This window comes from Nerophis ophidion, linkage group LG11, assembly GCF_033978795.1.
Source record: "Nerophis ophidion isolate RoL-2023_Sa linkage group LG11, RoL_Noph_v1.0, whole genome shotgun sequence".
Taxonomy (NCBI): domain Eukaryota; kingdom Metazoa; phylum Chordata; class Actinopteri; order Syngnathiformes; family Syngnathidae; genus Nerophis; species Nerophis ophidion.
Genome location: NC_084621.1, coordinates 56,356,126 through 56,376,410, shown reverse-complemented (window position 1 = coordinate 56,376,410; position 20,285 = coordinate 56,356,126). Strand labels below are relative to the sequence as shown.

The following is a 20,285-nucleotide window of genomic DNA, read 5'->3' as shown; positions in this document are numbered from 1 at the left end:
AAGCAGCTCAAATCATCATACAATATTTTTTTAAATGAACGAAAGCGACTTATAATTGAGGACGTGTCATTTAGCTATGTGGTGTGTAGAGAACGAGAAGGGCCAACTAGCCAATGTTAGCAATCATTATTGCTGTACATGTCTGCCGGCTAACTTACTGCAACTCCACCAGCGTGCGCCGTGTTGCTGTCTGGCTATCCGGGGCGAGGCGCGGGGTGTTTCACCCGAGCAGCTCCCGACGTCTGTCCTTCCCAGCCGCTAACCATTCAGCGGCACCCGGGCCGGTACGCACCGTAGCGCGGACGTTCACCGGGCTCGTGTGTCGGTGTCCAAGACAGACGGTGGGAGGTAGGCGCACAAATGGACCGGTCTAACGGCTAGTACTCCCGTCTACAGATGCTGGCAACACCGCACATCTCTCACCCTCTTCCGAACAGGTTGTTATGTGTCCCGGCAAGCGTCGAGTAAGCCTCCATGAATGAAAATACAACTGTTACAAGCAACTGCATTAGCTCGCTGACCTAATTCTCATTTTTTAACGGCGGGTTTTTACAATGATCAAACAGCGTCATTATTCGGATACGCCGTGACGTCATCCGCCCGCGACTTTCGGTGCCGAAAATGTATAAAGTACATATTTCCAGAAGTTGGTCGTTCAAGGCAATTGTATTTACTTGTTTTTAAAGCACAAAACAGAAAATGTTACTCAAATTATATGTAGAAGCGGCTTTCGTCTCGTTGCCGTGCCGAGTGTCCTTACATGACCTGTCAAGGCAGCACGAGAAGCTACTTGAGGACAGAACTGACATTGCACTTTTTCCTCATAAATACTCTCGATCCTATATTGTATCGCCGCGTTTAATGTTGTTAAAAACATTACATTTTATGATACGCTTATACATAATTGAGCAGCGACTTGGTAAAAGTGACCAACACGAGGGAGCAACAAACATTCAGTTTATTTTAGGACAGCAATATACATAAGCTAAACTTAATAGCACAAACAAAACGCTAATTACCAGTTATACAAGTAAAACTCTCCAATTGTAAAGACGATACAGCGGTTTCTAATAAGGCATTAGAAAAAAAAACAATGCAGACATCAGACTGGGCAATTTAAGGCGGTAAATACAAAAGAGGGTACTCAGTATTACTTACAAAGAGTAAGCCATTTATTTAAATATAAACCAATGGTAATACAAAAATCTGGTCATGGGTAAAAAGATTTTTTATGAATCTAGAAACAGAATTGCATGTTTTCACTAAGTGTTTGATTATTTAAAAAATTCACATTGTTCATAGTAGAAATATCAACAGAAGTCATTGATCTCTTTCTCCAACTCCTAATTTAATGGGAAAAAAAACAAGATGAATGAAAATTAGAAACAAATATAATACCTGTCTAAAGGGCACTGTAATACAAACCCTAATTAGTGCAGCTTTGTAGTGGTCCTGCCTGTGTCTGTAGATACACTGGCAGAGGAGAGCATAGAGTTTCTCCAACTTGTGCACCTCGTAGCCATCAGTCTTAGTCACAACATTGTCTAGCAGTTCCTAGGTATGCAAGGAATTGAAAAAAAAGTCAGAGGCCACAACACATTTTACACCCAAGTGCTGTCCATATCCCACCTTCAATTTGTCTCTGTCCACCGTCAATGAAGGTTTTTCATGATCCTGCATCTGCAGGGCTTTCTCCATGTCGAACAACTGCTGCTGAACAATGTTCTTTGAGCCCCGGGTCAGTCGCCTCATAAATTTCTCTAAGAATAAAACAGAGGGCCATATGGATACAATTGTTAACGTGATCTGGAGATATTGCCTTCTGTGGAATTTAATTAAGTGTTAAGTGGTTTGGAAGAACCCAGGAGTGAACTCAAACCTGCGGGGGACTGTTCGGTGCTGGCCATCTCCATTGGCTCATGCTCCTGAGTTGTAACCTTGCTGTTAAATTCCTGTGCAAAAGTTTGTACCAGGTTTTTGCTGCATGTTTGCCCACAACCTGTGTTTGATTGTCCCAGCTTATTCCCTTGATTGCTGGTCTTACTTTGCCCATCTTTGACTGTGTATGCAGTCATTTCTAAATCGGTCAGATCTTTGACCACTGTTTTACTTGGTGTCTGGTCCTCATCTGTTGTTTTTTTACTTTCACACAGAATATCATCCTTCATAGTCCCTTCAACCACTGCAGCCACATCCGTGTCTTCATCTTTTCCTGAACCTGTTCCTTTCTCATTCTCTGTTTCTTCATCTGCATCATCTTCATCAGAGCCTAACTCTATGTCGTCTTTGGAAACATGAAAAGTCGAGGTAGATTTCTTCTTTGAATAGATGCCAGATGACCAGCGACTCTTTCGCCGCCTCTTCCTCTGGACTGAAGGAATGAGAGGATGTAAGTGTCTTGAGAGTAATTATTTTGATTTCATTTCAAGAGCACATTTAGACTTTACCTGAGCTTTTAGGAGTAAAAAAATTTGAAGAAGTAGTACTTGGAGTCAGTGCAGTTGTGGCTTTAGCCGTTTCTCTTTGTGGCGTCCTGTCAGCCGTTTTGGCCTCAGTCGGAAGTTTAGCCTGTTTGGGAAGGACATGGTAGAAAGAGGGAGCGTGTTGTGCAGTGGAGCAACCTGTGGACAATGACATCAAAAAGTTTAAGCAAATCTACCCCAATGCTGATATATATTTGTAACTGGATATAAAGGAGTAATTCAAGTTGCTTGGATGCAGCTAATCAAATGCCCTGTTTGCCCCCCATTAATTTATCGTTCTAATAATTTGATTAAATATGTAAATACTATAACGACATAACGAGGATTAATCACACCATTTATTTTTAACGTACATGCTACTTTACCTCAACTGCAAATAGTTACCTAAAAGTTGTGGGTTGTTATATACAGTCAGTGATCAAATGACATGTCAATGTCTAAGTCAGTGCGAAGATGAGGAGACACTGACTATTATGCTTGCTGGCAAACTTCACTTCAAAATACACCCAAGATGAGACTTTAGATGGAACTGTTAGCAAGTTTTAAGCAAATACATGTAGTGAATTCAGGTAAAGCATTGCTGACAGTAAAATTTAATTTAAGTCTGTTAAATATGATTTAAAAATATTCAACAGCACTAGTAAATACCTAGTAGTGGAAATAGTTGTCAGAACCACATATATACTTATTTTACAGAAATAAATCAGTCCCTTACTGGCCACAGGATGTGGTATTCTATTGTCTCAATGTTGCAGAAGGCTTTCTTATCGGTCCCTGTCTGCTGTCCACACTGTGCATTCTCATTGTATATTTTAGGATTGAAAACTAAGTGCTTGATGATCATGACATTTTTCTTAATTGTCCAACACACTACACATGGCTTATCCCCATTTGTGTTGAGCCTTGTGAAATTGTTGTGAGCAGTCAATTTTATGTAGATTTTTGTTGGTAAATGAAGAGATTATCATCACCCATCCACATCTCAATAAGGAAGTGAGGATAGAATGTGCAGAGAAGTTGCAGGGATTGTACAATGTTGCTGCCACACATGGGTATTAGAAGACAGTTCAGAGCACATGTTCTGAGTGTCCAAGTCACCCATATCAGAAACCTCTTTTAAAACTAATTGTTTGCATTCTATCTCACAGACCTCTTTTGTTGCGTGATTCTTTTATCTCATCACAGATCTTCTCAAAATTTTCGTCCAGTTCCTGTCGAATGATGGCATGTACTGTATCCTTCAGTGCACATGCCCTGTGTCGAATCTGGCGGTCTGAAAGAGATGCGCAAAAAGGGAAGATGTTAGAAAACTTGAGTACAATTTATTTTAAAGACATAAGCATAGTTACATGCTTCTTTTACATGCTAGTGTGTCTGCAGTGTGTACCTGAAGGGTCCCTGTCTGGGTTGTATTCAAGCGCATTCTTCCAAATGAGATCCACATCTTCAACAAAGTCTTTGACTGTTATGTACTGATGGAGGTCGATTTTTGAAAGCACAGTTGACAAGTCCATAGGCCTCTTTATCACAGCAGCATAATCTAGAACCTAAAAATGTGACAGCCAGCTGTGAGTACTAAAATGAAACATAAAACTTGCAATTCATTATGAGAGAAGTCAAGATTAAGTTAATGCTGGCGTGGTGTAGTGGTAGGATCAATGAAATGTAAGCATGTTGGGCATTTGAGACACTATGAATACAGTGGAATGAATAACCACCTCTCCTAAATCCACAGGCTTTGTAAAAGCCTTGAAGCGCTTGTCCTGGGACAGACGATTTGTGACATCACGCAAGAAGAGGCGCAGCTCCCGCAGCGTGTCTTCCTCTTGTTCTGCCAGTCTTCGGGCCTCCTGCTCTGTCAGCTGGCGTGGAGGAGGAGCGGCAGCAACCGGAAGCACTTCTACAGCTTGGTGCACTATAATGGAGAGTCGACAATGTTTCTTTTCAATACATTCATGCACTAAAAAAAAGCATTCAGTTTGTCTTACTGGCTCTCTTTTGAGAGGTAGGTCCTTTGGCAGCCTGGTTGAGGAGCAGGTCCTCAAAGAAATGTCTTCTTTCTTGGCTGCTGGGGAGTGGGACATGGTACACCTCTCCGTACTGTACCCGAAAGAGCTCCTGAACCTGCAGCAAAAGCAGTCGTGAAGAACAATTAATCTCTTGTTCATTTCCAGCAGCCTAAACCCTTCATATCATCACAGATTTTTGTACCTCCATACTGAGCTCATCGTATTGTAGACTGCATGTAGCCAGCAGCAAAATAGGAGCAAAGGCAGGGATGGAGCTCAATAGACTGATGAAGGTGGCCCTCAACGCAGGACCCACTGTTTCCCACCACTGTCCGATGTGAGGAATGTAAAGGATACTCGGAGAAGTTCGCTTGGCTTCGACAAAAATCTGCAGACAGTGTGGTACAAATATCAACATAAATACAACACAGATGCTTTAGATGGGCACGTTTCCAAAATATGAGAGTTATGCAGGCAATGCTTGTGCTTCAATAACATGCATTAAAGAGGTTAATTCGATATACAAATTGTCCAGTTTTAGTCTATATGTGAACTGTGATTGATTGGCAACCTATCCAGGGTGTACCCTGGCTCCTACACAAAGTCTGTTAGGATAGGCCCAAGTTGTTTTTTAGTAGCTCTAAACAGACGAAGCAGTATAAAAAATGAATGAGTATGTATCCCACATTTATCTTTGAGAGATAAATGTAAAATTATTTAGCCACTAGATCATGTTTGTAGTCAGTCATTGCAAAATACTATGGTCATATGACATTATTCAAACAGATACACAAGATATACAATATTTAAAGACACACTGGTTAAAATAAAAGGGTCACAAATATAAATCAATTTACAGGTTACTTATTTTATACATGCAGATTTGTGTTCTGTGTTTCAAACACTATTTAAGTACTCCAAACCAAGCAGATGTTCACACATATGTGGCCCTTTCCTCATGTTTAAAACACCTATTTATCCCCAGTAAGGAATGTTGGGCCCATCAACTACATTGTTTTTAGCAGCCACTTTGGCCAGCTAAGTCAGCTGGATAGAACCCAATGAAATTGACAAGGCTGCAAAGTGGGGTATCTACTAAAGCATGTTAATCACTATTATTTTCATCCAGTGATATTTGGCTTACCTGTGCGCAGGTCTCCTCTGGTGCAATTGCACCGGCTCCAAAAAGCACTGCCATATCCAGAGTGTACACTGTGAATTTCTCCAGGGCATGGAGTACAGCAGGAGCCAAATGGGAGGTTTGACCTGAACCAAGGCGACCCTCTAAAAGTAGCCTGGGACGGTAAGAGGTCGGCTGGCTCAACACATTTCTACACAAAAATTGAAAAAAGGTTTATAGATTTATATTTGGTGAAAGTTTCATCCGACACATAAACTTAGGACTTTAAGGCCAGCAACTTTTGAAAAGAACAATGCTGTGAAAGTATATAAATCAAATTGAGAGCGAACAAAAAACATGTTTAATTAGACTACCTGTGGTTAACCCATTTGTTTTTGAATTTTCAGTCACAAGCCCACATGATTTTTGAATAACTATTGAGAATTGTATATATGTTAGGGGTGTAACGGTACACAAAAATTTCGGTTCGGTACGTACCTCGGTTCAGAGGTCACGGTTCGGTTCATTTTCGTTGCAGTAAGAAAACAACAAAATATGAATTTTTGGGTTATTTATTTAACAAAGTTGTTAAATCTTTGACCAAAAATATTGATCTTAGTGGAATATTTGATGTGAAGTATTTGGAAACTTGGATAGGTTTCCAAATACTTGGTTATTTATTTAACAACGTTGTTAAATCTTTGACCAAAAATATTTATCTTAGTGGAATTTTTGATGTGAAGTATTTGGAAACTTGGATAGGTCAATAATTCATAACATTGATTTTGATTCAATATTATGTTTTGAACAATGACAGTTTGAAAGAAAAAAAACAGCTTAGTTTTACTAGTCAACGTTGCAACTTTTTCTAAATTACATTTAGCCTTTAATATTTTTTATTTTACTTTTGTTTATGTTTTTTGCTTATTTTAATAGTATTTTTAGAATGTGCCGTGGGCCTTTAAAACATTAGCTGTGGGCTGCAAATGGCACCCCTGCTCTGCTATAGATAATCCATCCATCCATCCATCATCTTCCGCTTATCTGAGGCCGGGTCGCGGGGGCAGCAGCCTAAGCAGGGAAGCCCAGACTTCCCTCTCCCAAGCCACTTCGTCTAGCTCTTCCCGGGGGATCCCGAGGCGTTCCCAGGCCAGCCGGGAGACATAGTCTTCCCAACGTGTCCTGGGTCTTCCCCGTGGCCTCCTACCGGTTGGACGTGCCCTAAACACCTTCCTAGAGAGGCGTTCGGGTGGCATCCTGACCAGATGCCCGAGCCACCTCATCTGGCTCCTCTCGATGTGGAGGAGCAGCGGCTTTACTTTGAGTTACCCCTGGATGGCAGAGCTTCTCACCCTATCTCTAAGGGAGAGCCCCGCCACCCGGCGGAAGAAACTCATTTCGGCCGCTTGTACCCGTGATCTTATCCTTTCGGTCATGACCCAAAGCTCATGACCATAGGTGAGGATGGGAACGTAGATCGACCAGTAAATTGAGAGCTTTGCCTTCCGGCTCAGCTCCTTCTTCACCACAACGGATCGATACAGCGTCCGCATTACTGAAGACGCCGCACCGATCCGCCTGTCGATCTCACGATTCACTCTTCCCCCACTCGTGAACAAGACTCCTAGGTACTTGAACTCCTCCACTTGAGGCAGGGTCTCTTCCCAACCCGGAGATGGCACTCCACCCTTTTCCGGGCGAGAACCATGGACTCGGACATGGAGGTGCTGATTCTCATTCCGGTCGCTTCACACTCAGCTGCGAACCGATCCAGTGAGAGCTGAAGATCCCGGCCAGATGAAGCCATCAGGACCACATCATCTGCAAAAAGCGGAGACCTACTCCCGCGGTAACCAAACCGGAACCCCTCAACACCTTGACTACGCCTAGAAATTCTGTCCATAAAATGAACAGAATCCGTGACAAAGGACAGCCTTGGCGGAGTCCAACCCTCACTGGAAACGTGTCCGACTTACTGCCAGCAATGCGGACCAAGCTCTGACACTGATCATACAGGGAGCGGACCGCCACAATAAGACAGTCCGGTACCCCATACTCTCTGAGCACTCCCCACAGGACTTCCCAAGGGACACGGTCGAATGCCTTCTCAAAGTCCACAAAGCACATGTAGACTGGTTGGGCAAACTCCAATGCACCCTCAAGAACCCTGCCGAGAGTATAGAGCTGGTCCACAGTACCACGACCAAAACAAAAACCACACTGTTAACCACCCCTGCTACAGATAATAAAAAATAAAATCTGATAAATCTATGGATAAAAAGCAGAGCCTGGCGAGGCATGCGCCTTTATCATAACACTCTCGCTCTCTCTGTCGTCTCTGTCCCTCCCTCACGAATGTGGCTGCGGGCACAAATTGTTTTGTTTTTAACTCCTTCTTAACCCTGAACGTACATTGAAAATACACGCAACCCTAACTTAAAATGCCGGACATTTGAGGCATTAAAGAAAATCCACCTGGACAGCCCCACAAAAGAGGAGGTATGGTCAGTCCATCGTAGCCCGGTCGCTGCTCGCATGCCGTGTGTTTTTTTTTTTTGATTGATTGAAACTTTTAATAGTAGATTTCACAGTACAGTAGATATTCTGTACAATTGACCACTAAATGGTAACACCCGAATAAGTTTTTCAACTTGTTTAAGTCGAGGTCCACGTAAATCAATTCATGGTGACTCACTGTGCATTGTTTACACAACGTGCGTTGCGCTATTTAATACGTCCGTGAACTCGTTCGGTACGCCTCCGAACCGAAACGGTTCAATACAAATACACGTACCATTACACCCCTAATATATGTAGAAAGCACTGTGTGAGTAATATTCTTGTGTATACACCGTTGATTACATTTTTTTTTATTCCTGTCATGAGTTTCTTTGTCTCCGTTAGCTCTGTTCACATGTGTTCCTGTGTACTTACTACTTCTACTGGGTGAATAGTTGATTAGATTGAACCCTGCTGCCACTGAGATGCAGGCCTGTGTATAGTTGTAATATGAATAATAGAGTGTAGACACCAATAATGAAAACTTCTCCTGCTGCTTGTGACCCCCACCCAACTACTATTTGAGAACCACTCGACCAACCTAAAAAATCAATGGTAGGTTTGAACATTAATGTGAAAGTCTGGTCAGTAAATAACTGGGTGAACCCAATTACTCAGAGAATTTGGTTTCTAATATAAGAATAATATTTGAGTATTTCAGTTACTGTTTCCAAATAAATATGTATATTTTTTAGAGAGTCCTTTGTTGAGATTTTGGTTGGTTTTTACCTTCATAACCTGTACAGTGCTGAGATGGAACCTATGAGATTAAAACAAAGAAATATCCCTTCACAGAAACTAGTCTTAAATCCCTCCAAATTAATTAGTGACCAACCTTTCGAGGTTGAGAATTTCCTTTGAAGGAGTCTTTTTTTGAGGAGTCTGTCCACCAGATTTCTCCTGGTCGTCACTGAACGTCAACTCATCATCAGACACGCCTGACTGATCTGAAAGCAGAGTTTTTCAAAAAAGCCGACAGAGGAAAAACAGATGTGATACAATGTTTAATAATGTAATACTAATAACAAATATACTAAAGAAAACAATTACAGATTCTACCTTGTGTCCTCTTCCTTTTGAAGCCCTGCTCCGCATGTGGGAACACTTTGCTGACCGTTTGAAGGATGTCCTGCAACACTGCACTCAGCAACGGACGAACTGCCGGTATCAGTGCTTTGGCAGGTGACACTACAGCTCTAATAATCACATGCATTGTCATATTTACATACACTCCATAACCAAGAGGTAAAAATGATGTAGTGATGATATTGGCCGTACCTCTGTGCAGCAGGCACCAGCTTGGACATGGCAGACATAAAGTCTTTTGCTGTGATGGCAATAGAATTAACATCAAGCACAAGTTTTTCTGATGAGGAGTAAATCTGTGGATAGCGGCGCCGTAGTGCACATAGTGCTGCCTCTGAACACACTGCCTTGATGTCTGCTCCGCAGTAACCTACAAGTGAGTGAGTTATTGGGATTATACGATCATGTGTTTTAAAACGAATGCTCGTGGCATTTTTGTAGAATATTACTTTAAACATACCAACACATTGATCAGCCAGCTCTTCTAGGAAACTTTCAGAGAGTGGCGGCATCCAATGTCGGGTGTGGATCTTCAAAATGTCCCGTCGAGCCTGCCAGAAATGAGATCAGATATTTTTTTTATTACAGAACCACAACTCTCATCAGTTACCTACCCACACAGACACACTACGTTTGAGCTAATATTTTTGTAATATCTCTTTATTATTTCGGTACCTCTCTGTCTGGTAGGCCAAAGAGGAACTCCCTGTCAAAACGGCCTGGGCGTCTGAGAGCAGGATCGATGGAGTCCAGTCTGTTGGTGGCTCCGATCACCACAATCTCTCCCCTGCCATCCAATCCATCCATGAGAGCCAAGAGGGTCGATACAATGGAGCTTTTGAGACATTAATGCTTATACTTTAACCCACTGAAATATGTGAAGGTATACAGATAGCCTAATTCAAACTAAAGTTTTACATCACCATATGGCTGTAGTGTTGTAGCAGCAAGTTACAATTTTTAACAACCGAACACATCTTTTTTTTTTTTTAAACCAAACTGCTTTGGTTAAACAACTTTTTTAATTTTCCTGAAGGCACTCTCCTGAAGGAATCAATACAGTACTATCTATGAAAAAACAATATGGAAAATATGTTCCAATGATAGAGTAGCACAAAACACCATTTGTTTAGTGAAAATGACTAAAAATATAAATTTATTCCAAGTTCCACACCAAAAACTAATACGTACAAAAGTCTAGTTTCAACATTCTTTCAGGTACAACATGAGTGACCTTTGACATCACATATCAGATTCTAAATAAATGTAGAAAATAACCCCCAGACACACTCCAAATTTTGGAATAAGTTTTCCCAAAAGACTAGTTTTAATCCCGTTGATGTAATGGCCTGATGTTCCAAGACTGTCAAATTAACGGAACTACACAGTGTGCTTTTTTTAAAGTGTTATTTCGGCACGATACTCACCTGTGAATCTGGTCCTGGCGGCTGGACCTGACTGGGGCCAAACCATCAATTTCATCAAAGAAAATGATAGACGGACGCATTTGGTAAGCCTAGGAAAGATTTGAAATGTCAGATGTGCAAATGAAATACGGGCTCATTACGTTGAGGTGCAATTGTATACATTCGGGATGAGAATTTGACTTATGCTTAAACACATGATGAGTTCACCTGGTCAAACAGCAGGCGTAGCTGTCTCTCTGACTCTCCAACCCACTTTGTGAGGCAATCAGCACCTTTCCTCATGAAGAACGACACCTTTCTCTCCCCCTCGCTGCATTCATTGGCTAGTGCTCTGGCTACCAGGGTTTTTCCTGTGCCTGGGGGACCGTAAAACAGGCATCCCCTACCAACCCCAAAAACATGGTGAGCAGGAGATTTCCATTCATCAGTTTAGTAATTTGAGAGCACAATGTAGGCCTGGGGCGATAATCGATAAGTCAATTAACCAACGCTTCAAACGCATTCACGCTTTTTGTCCCTTTTAGCGGCTACGCGTGTTTGTAACATAGAGGAATGAAAAAAAAGGGGGTGATTTATCTTGTCGTTAAACAAATGAAAACAAACCAAATGGCACTGCACCAGTGTGGGAATATTTCAGTTCAAACCTTTAGAACAAGATGAGCCCGTCAAAATCGAGAAGCAAGTTTGCCGAATGTGCGCAATTTCAACAACACCAACTTAAAATACAACAACTTGACAGTCCACGCTCACTTCGCACTCACTTCCCATTTGGTGAAGAGGCCAGGTGACAGGTCAGTGTAAACAAAACAGTACAAAATAGTGTGCGCTCAGACATACATCACAATAGACATGCTGTCATTTAATACTGTTATAAAACTTGCATTATTAAAAGTACTGTCATGTTGGTGTTTTTCACACGCAATCTGCCTAACTTAATTTTGTTTTGCAAATGACCTGTTAATTCATCTGTTTTAACTGTAGTGTTTATATTTTTACTTTGCAATTTTGTTTAAGAAGGTCCTTGATTGTCAGTTAAGTAATTTACAACTCGACCTCTGTTCAATATTGAAGTGCAACTTTAGGTTGGCAATACTTTCTTTAGCTATTTTATTTTTGTTATGATTGTGTGTATTTGAGCCTCCCGTCCCCTATTTAAGATGTTTTATTAATTTATTCACAATGAATGTTATTATATAAGTGCAACATTTTGCTAATAGACAAAGTATATTGTATTGTTACTTGTTTGTGTTATTTAACTTGGACATTTAAACATTTTCTTTTCAATTACAATGTTAAGATACATGAGAAATGCAAGTAACTGCATTTGAAAGGATAGATATGCATTATGTATTATCAATAAATCAATGGTTGATTTGGTTTCATAAAAAATGTCAACAGTGTTTAATTGGAATAATTTGTAGGTCAATATTTCATCAAGAAAAATGTGTTATCAGCCACAATGCATCGGTAAATTTTCCAAAGTATATGTGACATTGTCAGGCCACTCCCTAAAGCCTTTAAAATTAATTAAGATGTTCTTTTCAGGACAAATTACAAAATATGGCCAATGAATAGTTGATTGTTTAGGTTCATACAGGAATATTGTTTACCTGGGTGGCTGTATGTGAAACTTCTCAAAGACTTCTGGGTAAAGTAGAGGGAATACCACCATCTCTTTGAGGGAAGATATGTGTCTGCTCAAACCACCGATAGTGTCAAAGCGCACCTGTGTTACAAAGAGTGTTCATGTCAGACTCCCAATGTAGAAAACCATCAAAACCTGATGATTTGTCTGTCTAAGCCATAAATTCTCCCCAATCTTTGATAAAATACTATATCACACCCACAACAATTAACAATTAAAAGGCAAATAATGGTCTGATAATATTGTCAATAATTATATGCTTTTGCACTTACCGTCTTGTCTAGCTTCATTGGGTCCACATCAGCCAGACTTGCCCCGATTTTCATGCGATCTTTGTGGACTCCCAGCAAGTCCTCTTTTACAATGTTCATAGGGAGACATCTGCAATATTGACAAGATAATAAGACATTTGCGTTTTTTCTTTCCAAAATCATATACATTATTCTTACCTTCACATGATATATCGGTTTAAAGATATAAAGCGTAGTTAACAAAACGGCAGCGCTCACCTGTTGACCGACCTGCTCCTGCTCTTGGTCTTCCTCCTTTGGAAAGTCTCTTCTTCTGATGAAGAAGAGGTGGAGTCACTACTGTGGAGGGCATGTCTCCTCCTGTGAAGACAAATGACACAAAAGAAAACTTTTGATCCAGCTTCAATGTTGATTAAGAGCCACCAAGAAATACAATGTTAACGATAAATGGTCAGACATGAAACAGATTAAAAAGATGCAGTACATAGTTCTCACAGTGTATATATGCTAATTTATAATACAATGATATAGCTCAGATTATGGACGCTTGTAAATAAAAGTACAGCCTGCATCTTGATATAAAAGGGGACTTTTGATTAAGTTCTTCTTTTCTGACTTATTAATGTTACAATCTTGGGTACACGTGTATAACAATGCAAAGCATCAACACGTCACACATTGACGGGATACTAATGTGGGCATTTTTGAACAGATTGGTTGCAATAACAGCTGAGACTGTTGCTGCAGGAATTCCTTTTCATGTCATGCCCTTTGCTGCAGGTCTATAAAGTAAATATAACAAAAATACTTGTTAAATTTTTTCATGACATTTGGGTCACAACGAAATTGGATTAGTTGCTGAACTCTGGCGGAAAAAGATGGCGACATTATGAAATTACTACTTCGTTGGAAGAAACTTCAAGGAAAAGGTAGGATTACATAATTTTCGTCTGAACTAGTAATGTGCACAATAACACTGACATATAACATCCAGTGACATAAAAATTGGTGACGTGGACACCGATAACATGTGCCCTGATCTGTCTTCTAATACCCATTTGTGGCAGCAACATTGTACAATCGCTGCAACTTCTCTGCACGTTTTATCCTCACTTCCTTGTTGAGATGTGGATGTGTAATGATAATCTCATTTACCAACAAAAATCAACATAAAATAGATGACTCACAACAATTTCACAAGGCTCAACAAAAATGGGGATAAACTATGTGTAGTGTGTTGGACAATGAAGAAAAATGTTATCATCAAGCACTTAGTTTTCAACCCTAAAATATACATTGGGAATGTACAGTGTGGACAACAGAGCAGACAGGGACCAATAAGAAAGCCTTCCGCAACATTCTGACAACATCAGCATATGTCACCCTGTGGCCAGTAAGTCAGGTCCTTCAGTAAAATAAAAGCACGCTAGTAGAATGTTTTGACTTGGTGACTATATATGGTTTATGAAATGTATTTTAAACAAGTGTATGAAAATAAATACCGGTGACAATCCTCTTTAAGATATGTATTTAACAGCTTACGTTTTCAAAATTGATATATAGAGAGGATGGGCATGGTTGCAATCTGGGAACGCCTCCACACACTAACATCTTGCAGACACATGTTATGTGTCTGCAAGATGCAATGTGTATGTTATAAATGTAACTTTGGGGTAAAGTACCCGTAAAATTAACAGAAATTAATATAGATATTACCTAGGTCACAAGGAAGTGTTTTAAATGTACGTTAGAATAAATAAACCATTAAGTTTTTACAGCAACAGCCATATATTGCTATACAAACATTCCATCACACAAGCAGTGAGTGAGGTTTTCTTACCTCTCAGAATTGTTCCTGAAGTCAGAAGAGAATCAGGGAAGAGAAAAAAAGGTGTAATAGATTTAACATGCAGAGATTATACTATCAGACAGCATTAGAAAATTGGTAAAAGAAAACATTAGCTTGTTAAAAGCATCATAAATAAAACATGTAAAGGTTGTTATATAGTAATGGTTATTAGCAAATGCTAAAGAATGCATTAGTAAGTTAGTTTTCCATTTAGAGTCTATTTCAATGAGTTCTTAATAATTTAGCTACCTTACATACCGATTAGCTCTCCTCCTGTTATAGGGGCTCCGAGGAGCAGTGGCACTGTAGGCAAATCTGCGTCTGGCCGGCGAGGTGTGGTCCTTAAAGTACATGCTGCCCTTTCTTGGCACTCGGGTCTCTTTGGGTTCTGCCAAAACCATAAAATACATAATGATTGATATCTCTTTGTCCCCATGCATTTAATAAAGTAATTTTGATTACAGATGATTGAACATTTACAAACAAGCATCCAAATCGAGTTGTACATTATAGTGTAGATCGACTAATGTTTTTTGCAGGGCTGATACCGGTTAGTAGTCAAGGGGCCGATAACCAATATTGAGCCGATATTCATTTGCGGGGAGTTTGTATGTTCCCCCTGTGACTGCGTGGGTTGTCCCCGGTAATTTGGCTTCTTCTCACCTCCAAAGACAGGCACTTGGGAATAGGTTGATTGGCAACACTAAATTGGCCATAATGTTTGAATATGAGTATGAATGTTTTCTATCTGTGTTGGCCCTGCGATGAGTTGGACACTTGCAAAGGGGGTATCCTGCCCTTTGTCCCCCTCAACACTGATCAAAGTAAAAATGTTTTTATAAATATTTCATGGCCTGGACCCGAATTGTCCAAAGTTCTCTACACCAAAATTAACCTGCCATCTACTGAATTGTATAAAATGTTGATTCATTTTCAATTTAAAATGCGTAGTTTTGTCGTTAGGTACCCTGAAATATTGTGAACATTTAAATAAAACAATTCTGAGCTCCTTCATATAGCTTTTACAGTTGAGACATTTTTTAAACTGGCTGACATTTCTTCTTCGATGTTACAGAAAGTATGAGAATGTGTGAGCTGTTGCCTGTTCTTCTTTCTTTATATAATACGTTTTGTGTTTGTGAAGATCTTGACTCAAAATTTTGATTTTTAGCCGATAGTTTTCAGTCATTTTCATGTCCATCCATCTCTATCGCGTTATTTGATTGAATCACAGAATATGAAACTCCCGACGCTCTTTTCATGAGCCCACACTCCGAGTGTTGTGGACAGAGGCTTGTCGAGCAACATGATCGCTGCAGTAGGGAAAGCAAACAAAACGGGACCAGGAAGACGTCTGGAAAGGACAAAAACTGGATTTCCTGGCAAAAATTGGAAGCTTTGACCCGGTATGCAGAGTAGACGTACTACTGTAGGCGACCAGTGCTCATTAGAAGGAGAGAAAAGGTGGGGCGTGCTGCGTCAATGCCTTGGTGAAAGCAGCTGAGCAGCCTGGAGAAACATTATAAGAAAAACTCAAATGCTGTCAGATAAACATATTTTGGGGATACCTATTGCCAATATCATTATTACTGGGGGGAAAAAAAAATGTTCATGCAGGCAAAATGTCGGTGCTTAAGCAGTGGTTGTGGTTATTACTTGATACTTCACTAATTATTATTTTTAAATACTGGTATTTATATTGTATCTGCTGATGTAGTTCTGTCGTTAAAAAACCCTGGGTCGTATTAAAAAAAAAAGAGGCAGATACCGATAGTTGTCAATACTAAACATCACGGGTCAATCTCTAATGGGAAGCATACCTCTCATGGGGGCACCACCGCACTTTCGGGCAGAACGCAAAAGCATTAAAAGGGAGGACCGTAACATTAAGACTTTGTAAAGCCCTCATCTAAAACGGCCAAGTTAAAAAGAGTCCATTACCATCTTGTGGTGCTTGGTACAGAACCACAGTCTTTCTCTGTCTGAATTCATAACGCCTCTGGTTTTCTTCATCCCCGGCATCCTCATCGTCATCATCCTCAATGTCATCATCTTCATCCTCGTCATCCTCGTCGTCTTCGTCATCCTCGTCGTCCTCATCATCGTCCTCATCTTCATCATTATCATCTATTTTTTTCAGGTGCAAATCAAACCAAATTAGAAAAAATAAGCTCATAGAAATAGTAAAATTCACAGACAATACTATAGAAATGGATTCAGCTTGTGGTAATATTTAATTTAGAGCTTCATTAACAGTATGACTGTGCTTTGAAGGTAATTCAACATAGACCTTTTCGAAATAGCTGGCAACTACGTGTGTGCATGTCGATTTAATTGATATAGTACCAAGGTGGTTGGTATTTATATTGCATTAATTCTGCGTGATAGGCTCGATACTATTGGTGCAGTTTCCTGTCTACACGTCCAGCATATTACTCGATATTCCTCAGTTATTGCAACCGGAGCATCTCTTTATCTGTTAGCAAACCTCTGTCTGTTTATTATTCATGCACTTTTCTGAGCTGATCAGTGGCTACAATACTAGATAGCGTTATCTAAAGGGTTTGATCTCATCTAGGGGCCAATACTACTGTAATATTGAGATTTTTAGTCCATTTGGCCATTTTTATGCTTGAAAATGCTTAATTTAGGGGGAAAAAGCAGTGGAATATATTTAAAAAATAAAATACTGGAACGGGGATTAGAGTGTGTGCCTCACATTAACAAGGCCCTGGGTTCGATCCCTGGGGCGCAGGGTCTTTCTGTGTGTAGTTTGCATGTTCTCCCCGTGACTGCGTGGGTTCCCGCTGGGTAACCCTCTACAAAGACATGCACCTGGGGGTAAGCTGATTGAAAACACTAAATTGGCCCTAGAGTGTGAATGTTGTCTATCTGTGTTGGCCCTTTGATGAGGTGGCTCCAGCATCCTGCGTGACCCCAAAAGGGACAAGCGGTAGGAAATGGGTGGATTGATGGAAAAAAGAAAAAAATCAACCATGTGGTGAAACCGCAATATTTGAGGCGTGATTTGGCAAAGGACGACTGTTATTAAATAATATCCTAATGGACTGGATCGATATAGCACCTTTTTCAGAGACCTAAAGTGTAGCACCCTTACAACCTGCCAATCAGTCACTCCACATTTTCACATTTGTGGTGGTAATCTAAGTCTAATCTAAATGAATAAACTAAGTGTTAATTCAGTGTTAGCACCAATGTTATCTCGCACTAATTTGCTAATTGATCAATGTTTGGTCAATTGGTATCCTTGTCACCGACTAAGCACATTTCGACAAATGACTTCACCTTGGTTTTGCTGCTGGGCATCCTTAGCAACCACTTTGGTCCTCAAAGATTGCCTCACTATGCCTCTGGTGTTCATCTGCTCATGAAAACAATTGTGCATCAACTAACTGGAATGATTACACTAGTTACAGCAAAGGATATATCAGTCGCTCCCACTCAATAAATGTAAACCCTTGAGGTGTCATTACCGTTTCCTCACTGTCTCTGTTATATCTGCGTCGGAGCTTTTGCATGTCATCCATCTTTTGCAGAACAGCCTCAGCCGTACTAAAATGGAATCACAGGATGAAATTTGTGAGCCTGATTTAATGAAGACACTTTGTCCCAAATCACAAGAGTAGGTTATTCATTTGATGTACTGTACTATATACTTACAACTTCTCAAATTTACAATGCGTTGTGGTTTGAATTGTATTTTTCAATATCACTGTAATCGTGTTTTTAGTAGCTCCTTGGTTACCATACAATTAGCATCCTAACAATTCTATTGTATGCTACTATGGCCTTTGTCCAAAAAGCTTCATATGGGGAGAAGTCGTTTGGCACCATCTATTGGTTTGCCTAATAAATACATCTATAGACTACAAATGTAAGACAACTTGTTTTCACTGTTGTGTTAAAAAAAAATTTAAAATTATTTATATATACAGTAATTTCAAAAACATGTTCTTATTATTTCCATTTTATCAATTGTGAACAAAAACTCTGATTGAACTCACTTTGTGATGAGGCGATCATAAAGGACTGATTGATTCCGGGAATTAAATTTGTGTTGAGTGATTCGGGAACTACGCCGTAAAGAGTGTTCCTCGTCGTCTTCAGGGCTCCTTATGTTAACACGGCTTCTTTTGGGAGTGGACGTCCTCTCTAGTTCGTCTGCAACATCTTTGAACATTGACAAAAACAAGCTAGTTGGCTGGCTAGATAACAAAATCCTAAAAAAAAACTATGAGTGATAAACACGACTGCATTACAGCTTCATGTCTTAGATGCTGCAACATACCTCCATGCAGTTTGTCGCAAGAAGTGTTGCCTTCCTTTTGTAGCCTGGAGGATTTCCTAAATGAAAATATTGAATAGTGGCATGAAACATCCACGATGAGTCTGTTTGCTCTGATGTACATACAGTCTTGGATTACTTCATGTGTTTGGCAATTTTTCCACCTGTAACAATTCAACAGATCTTCTTTCACTTAATCAAAATCCTTGGTCACCTTGTGGCGCAGCCTCCAACCTTTGGTTCCATGCCCGAAAAGGACACTCCTAGTTTGACTTGTCGTCTGGTCTTTGGAAAATTTAGAAAACCGCTTCTTGTCTCCTGCTCACCATCTCCCTAGCGGTCACAAAATTATTAAGAGTCAATAACAAAACTTGTTGATTATGGTAGTACTACCAAGAATGTACTATATCAACAGGCAGACTACAAAATACATGCCATGTGCTTTAGATGATCCTTTAACCCTGTAGTACAATTTACATTCTTGAAGGATTAATTAAAGGTTAGGAGAACCTATACACTTTAACCTTATAACGGTAAACTCAATTCGCTTAACATCTTTGACGTTCAAGTAGTTTTAGCGCAACTCACAACAGGTGCCTGATCTATAAATCGAACAGTACATGAGACATCAAAGCACATTGTTATCGTTGTCGCGATCTATTGATGGCACCATTTTATTTCGTGTATTAAAAACATTAAAGAACGAACATCTTTAAGGACTGGTCGGAAATGGCACTACTCAATAAGTTAACCCATCCTAATTGAGAACATAGCCATTCTTCCTTGTAAAATGTTAGTGAATTAACTCTATTCAAGACTGCTTATGATATAAATAACCTAGCGTGTACCCGTTTGAGATTAACATATTGTATGTGATCACTAAACTGTCAAGTATGACAGTGTGAATGTTACTTAGCCTAGCAGACTAGCAACAACATGCCCGCAGGCGCCTTGAACGCATCACTTATGCTACATACACATTGTCGCTTTACAAACGTTAGGCATGTATCCGCTCACATTCACACGGTTGTGTTCGGGGCTGCTGAAGCTATCGTCCAGGGAGATGGAGGTCCGTGTTGACCGGCCGGATTTTCTCTGCAACGCGGGAACAAGCGATAGAAACTCCGAGCTTGTGTCCAACTCCATCGACCGCCTGTTCGGAGTTGTTGTCGCCACTGGTCGAACAACAACGCCGCCGCCGCCGCTACTGCGTAGTATTACCATGTTGATTCCTTCCCAAAGTTATAAACGCACTAATGACGGGCGGCGGGTCACTACAGCACTCAAATTCATGTAAAGTTGGACGTCATCCGCATAGAAAAGATACACGCCGATTCGCGCCCGCTGACATGCTAGCGTAGCACCGCTTCAGTCCTTGATTTCTGGCGCCACAAACGTCATCAGAGAGCCAATGGGGAAAGAAGGGAGCTACCGCCAGGAAATGTAGAACCAATGTCTAAATTCTGATGGTAACCAAACCATCAACATGAGAATATATTTTACATTTGGACCATACTTACACTGTAGGTGACCATAAGGTTATGAATGTT

The 20,285-nt window shown here is 40.3% G+C and overlaps 2 protein-coding genes, 1 long non-coding RNA gene and 1 other non-coding gene across 10 annotated transcripts in view; 1 reads left to right on the top strand and 3 right to left on the bottom strand.

Moving 5' to 3' along the window:
• Positions 1-763, bottom strand: part of LOC133562293 (zinc fingers and homeoboxes protein 1-like) — a 34,002-nt gene extending 33,239 nt beyond the window's left edge. Inside the window, exon 1 of one of the 3 annotated variants that reach the window (XR_009808874.1) lies at positions 159-763. The gene's annotated coding sequence lies outside the window, so the exon portion shown is untranslated. The remainder of the gene's footprint in view (positions 1-158) is intronic. The other 2 variants (XM_061916325.1, XM_061916327.1) reach the window with 2 other exon arrangements.
• LOC133562295 (uncharacterized) lies at positions 31-12,520 on the top strand. Of its 4 annotated transcripts, none has more exons than XR_009808876.1 (4): positions 31-437; positions 4,219-5,795; positions 9,254-9,353; positions 9,948-12,520. It is a non-coding gene; the product is annotated as an uncharacterized LOC133562295 (long non-coding RNA). The 4 variants fall into 4 exon arrangements; XR_009808877.1 differs by having other exon boundaries at positions 31-464; XR_009808875.1 differs by having other exon boundaries at positions 31-2,389.
• Positions 941-20,143, bottom strand: LOC133562292 (ATPase family AAA domain-containing protein 2-like). Of its 2 annotated transcripts, XM_061916323.1 has the most exons (30): positions 19,753-20,143; positions 18,950-19,068; positions 18,739-18,794; positions 18,455-18,620; positions 17,924-18,002; positions 17,736-17,811; positions 16,371-16,556; positions 14,688-14,817; positions 14,421-14,435; positions 12,839-12,940; positions 12,602-12,710; positions 12,295-12,410; positions 10,892-11,066; positions 10,685-10,773; positions 9,933-10,092; positions 9,718-9,808; positions 9,450-9,627; positions 9,231-9,367; positions 9,007-9,118; positions 5,637-5,823; positions 4,695-4,880; positions 4,472-4,607; positions 4,202-4,398; positions 3,871-4,030; positions 3,634-3,756; positions 2,448-2,621; positions 1,880-2,371; positions 1,630-1,760; positions 1,426-1,554; positions 941-1,343 (listed from the first exon to the last, which is right to left on the bottom strand). In XM_061916323.1, the coding sequence occupies exons 1-30, from the start codon at positions 19,957-19,959 to the stop codon at positions 1,311-1,313; spliced, it is 4,251 nt and encodes a 1,416-aa protein (XP_061772307.1). In that variant the 5' UTR covers positions 19,960-20,143; the 3' UTR covers positions 941-1,310. The 2 variants fall into 2 exon arrangements, with proteins under 2 accessions (XP_061772307.1, XP_061772308.1); XM_061916324.1 differs by lacking the exon at positions 14,421-14,435 and having other exon boundaries at positions 19,753-20,142.
• Positions 5,449-5,573, bottom strand: LOC133562442 (small nucleolar RNA SNORA5). The gene has a single exon (XR_009808904.1). It is a non-coding gene; the product is annotated as a small nucleolar RNA SNORA5 (small nucleolar RNA).
• Positions 20,144-20,285: the final 142 nt, after the last annotated feature.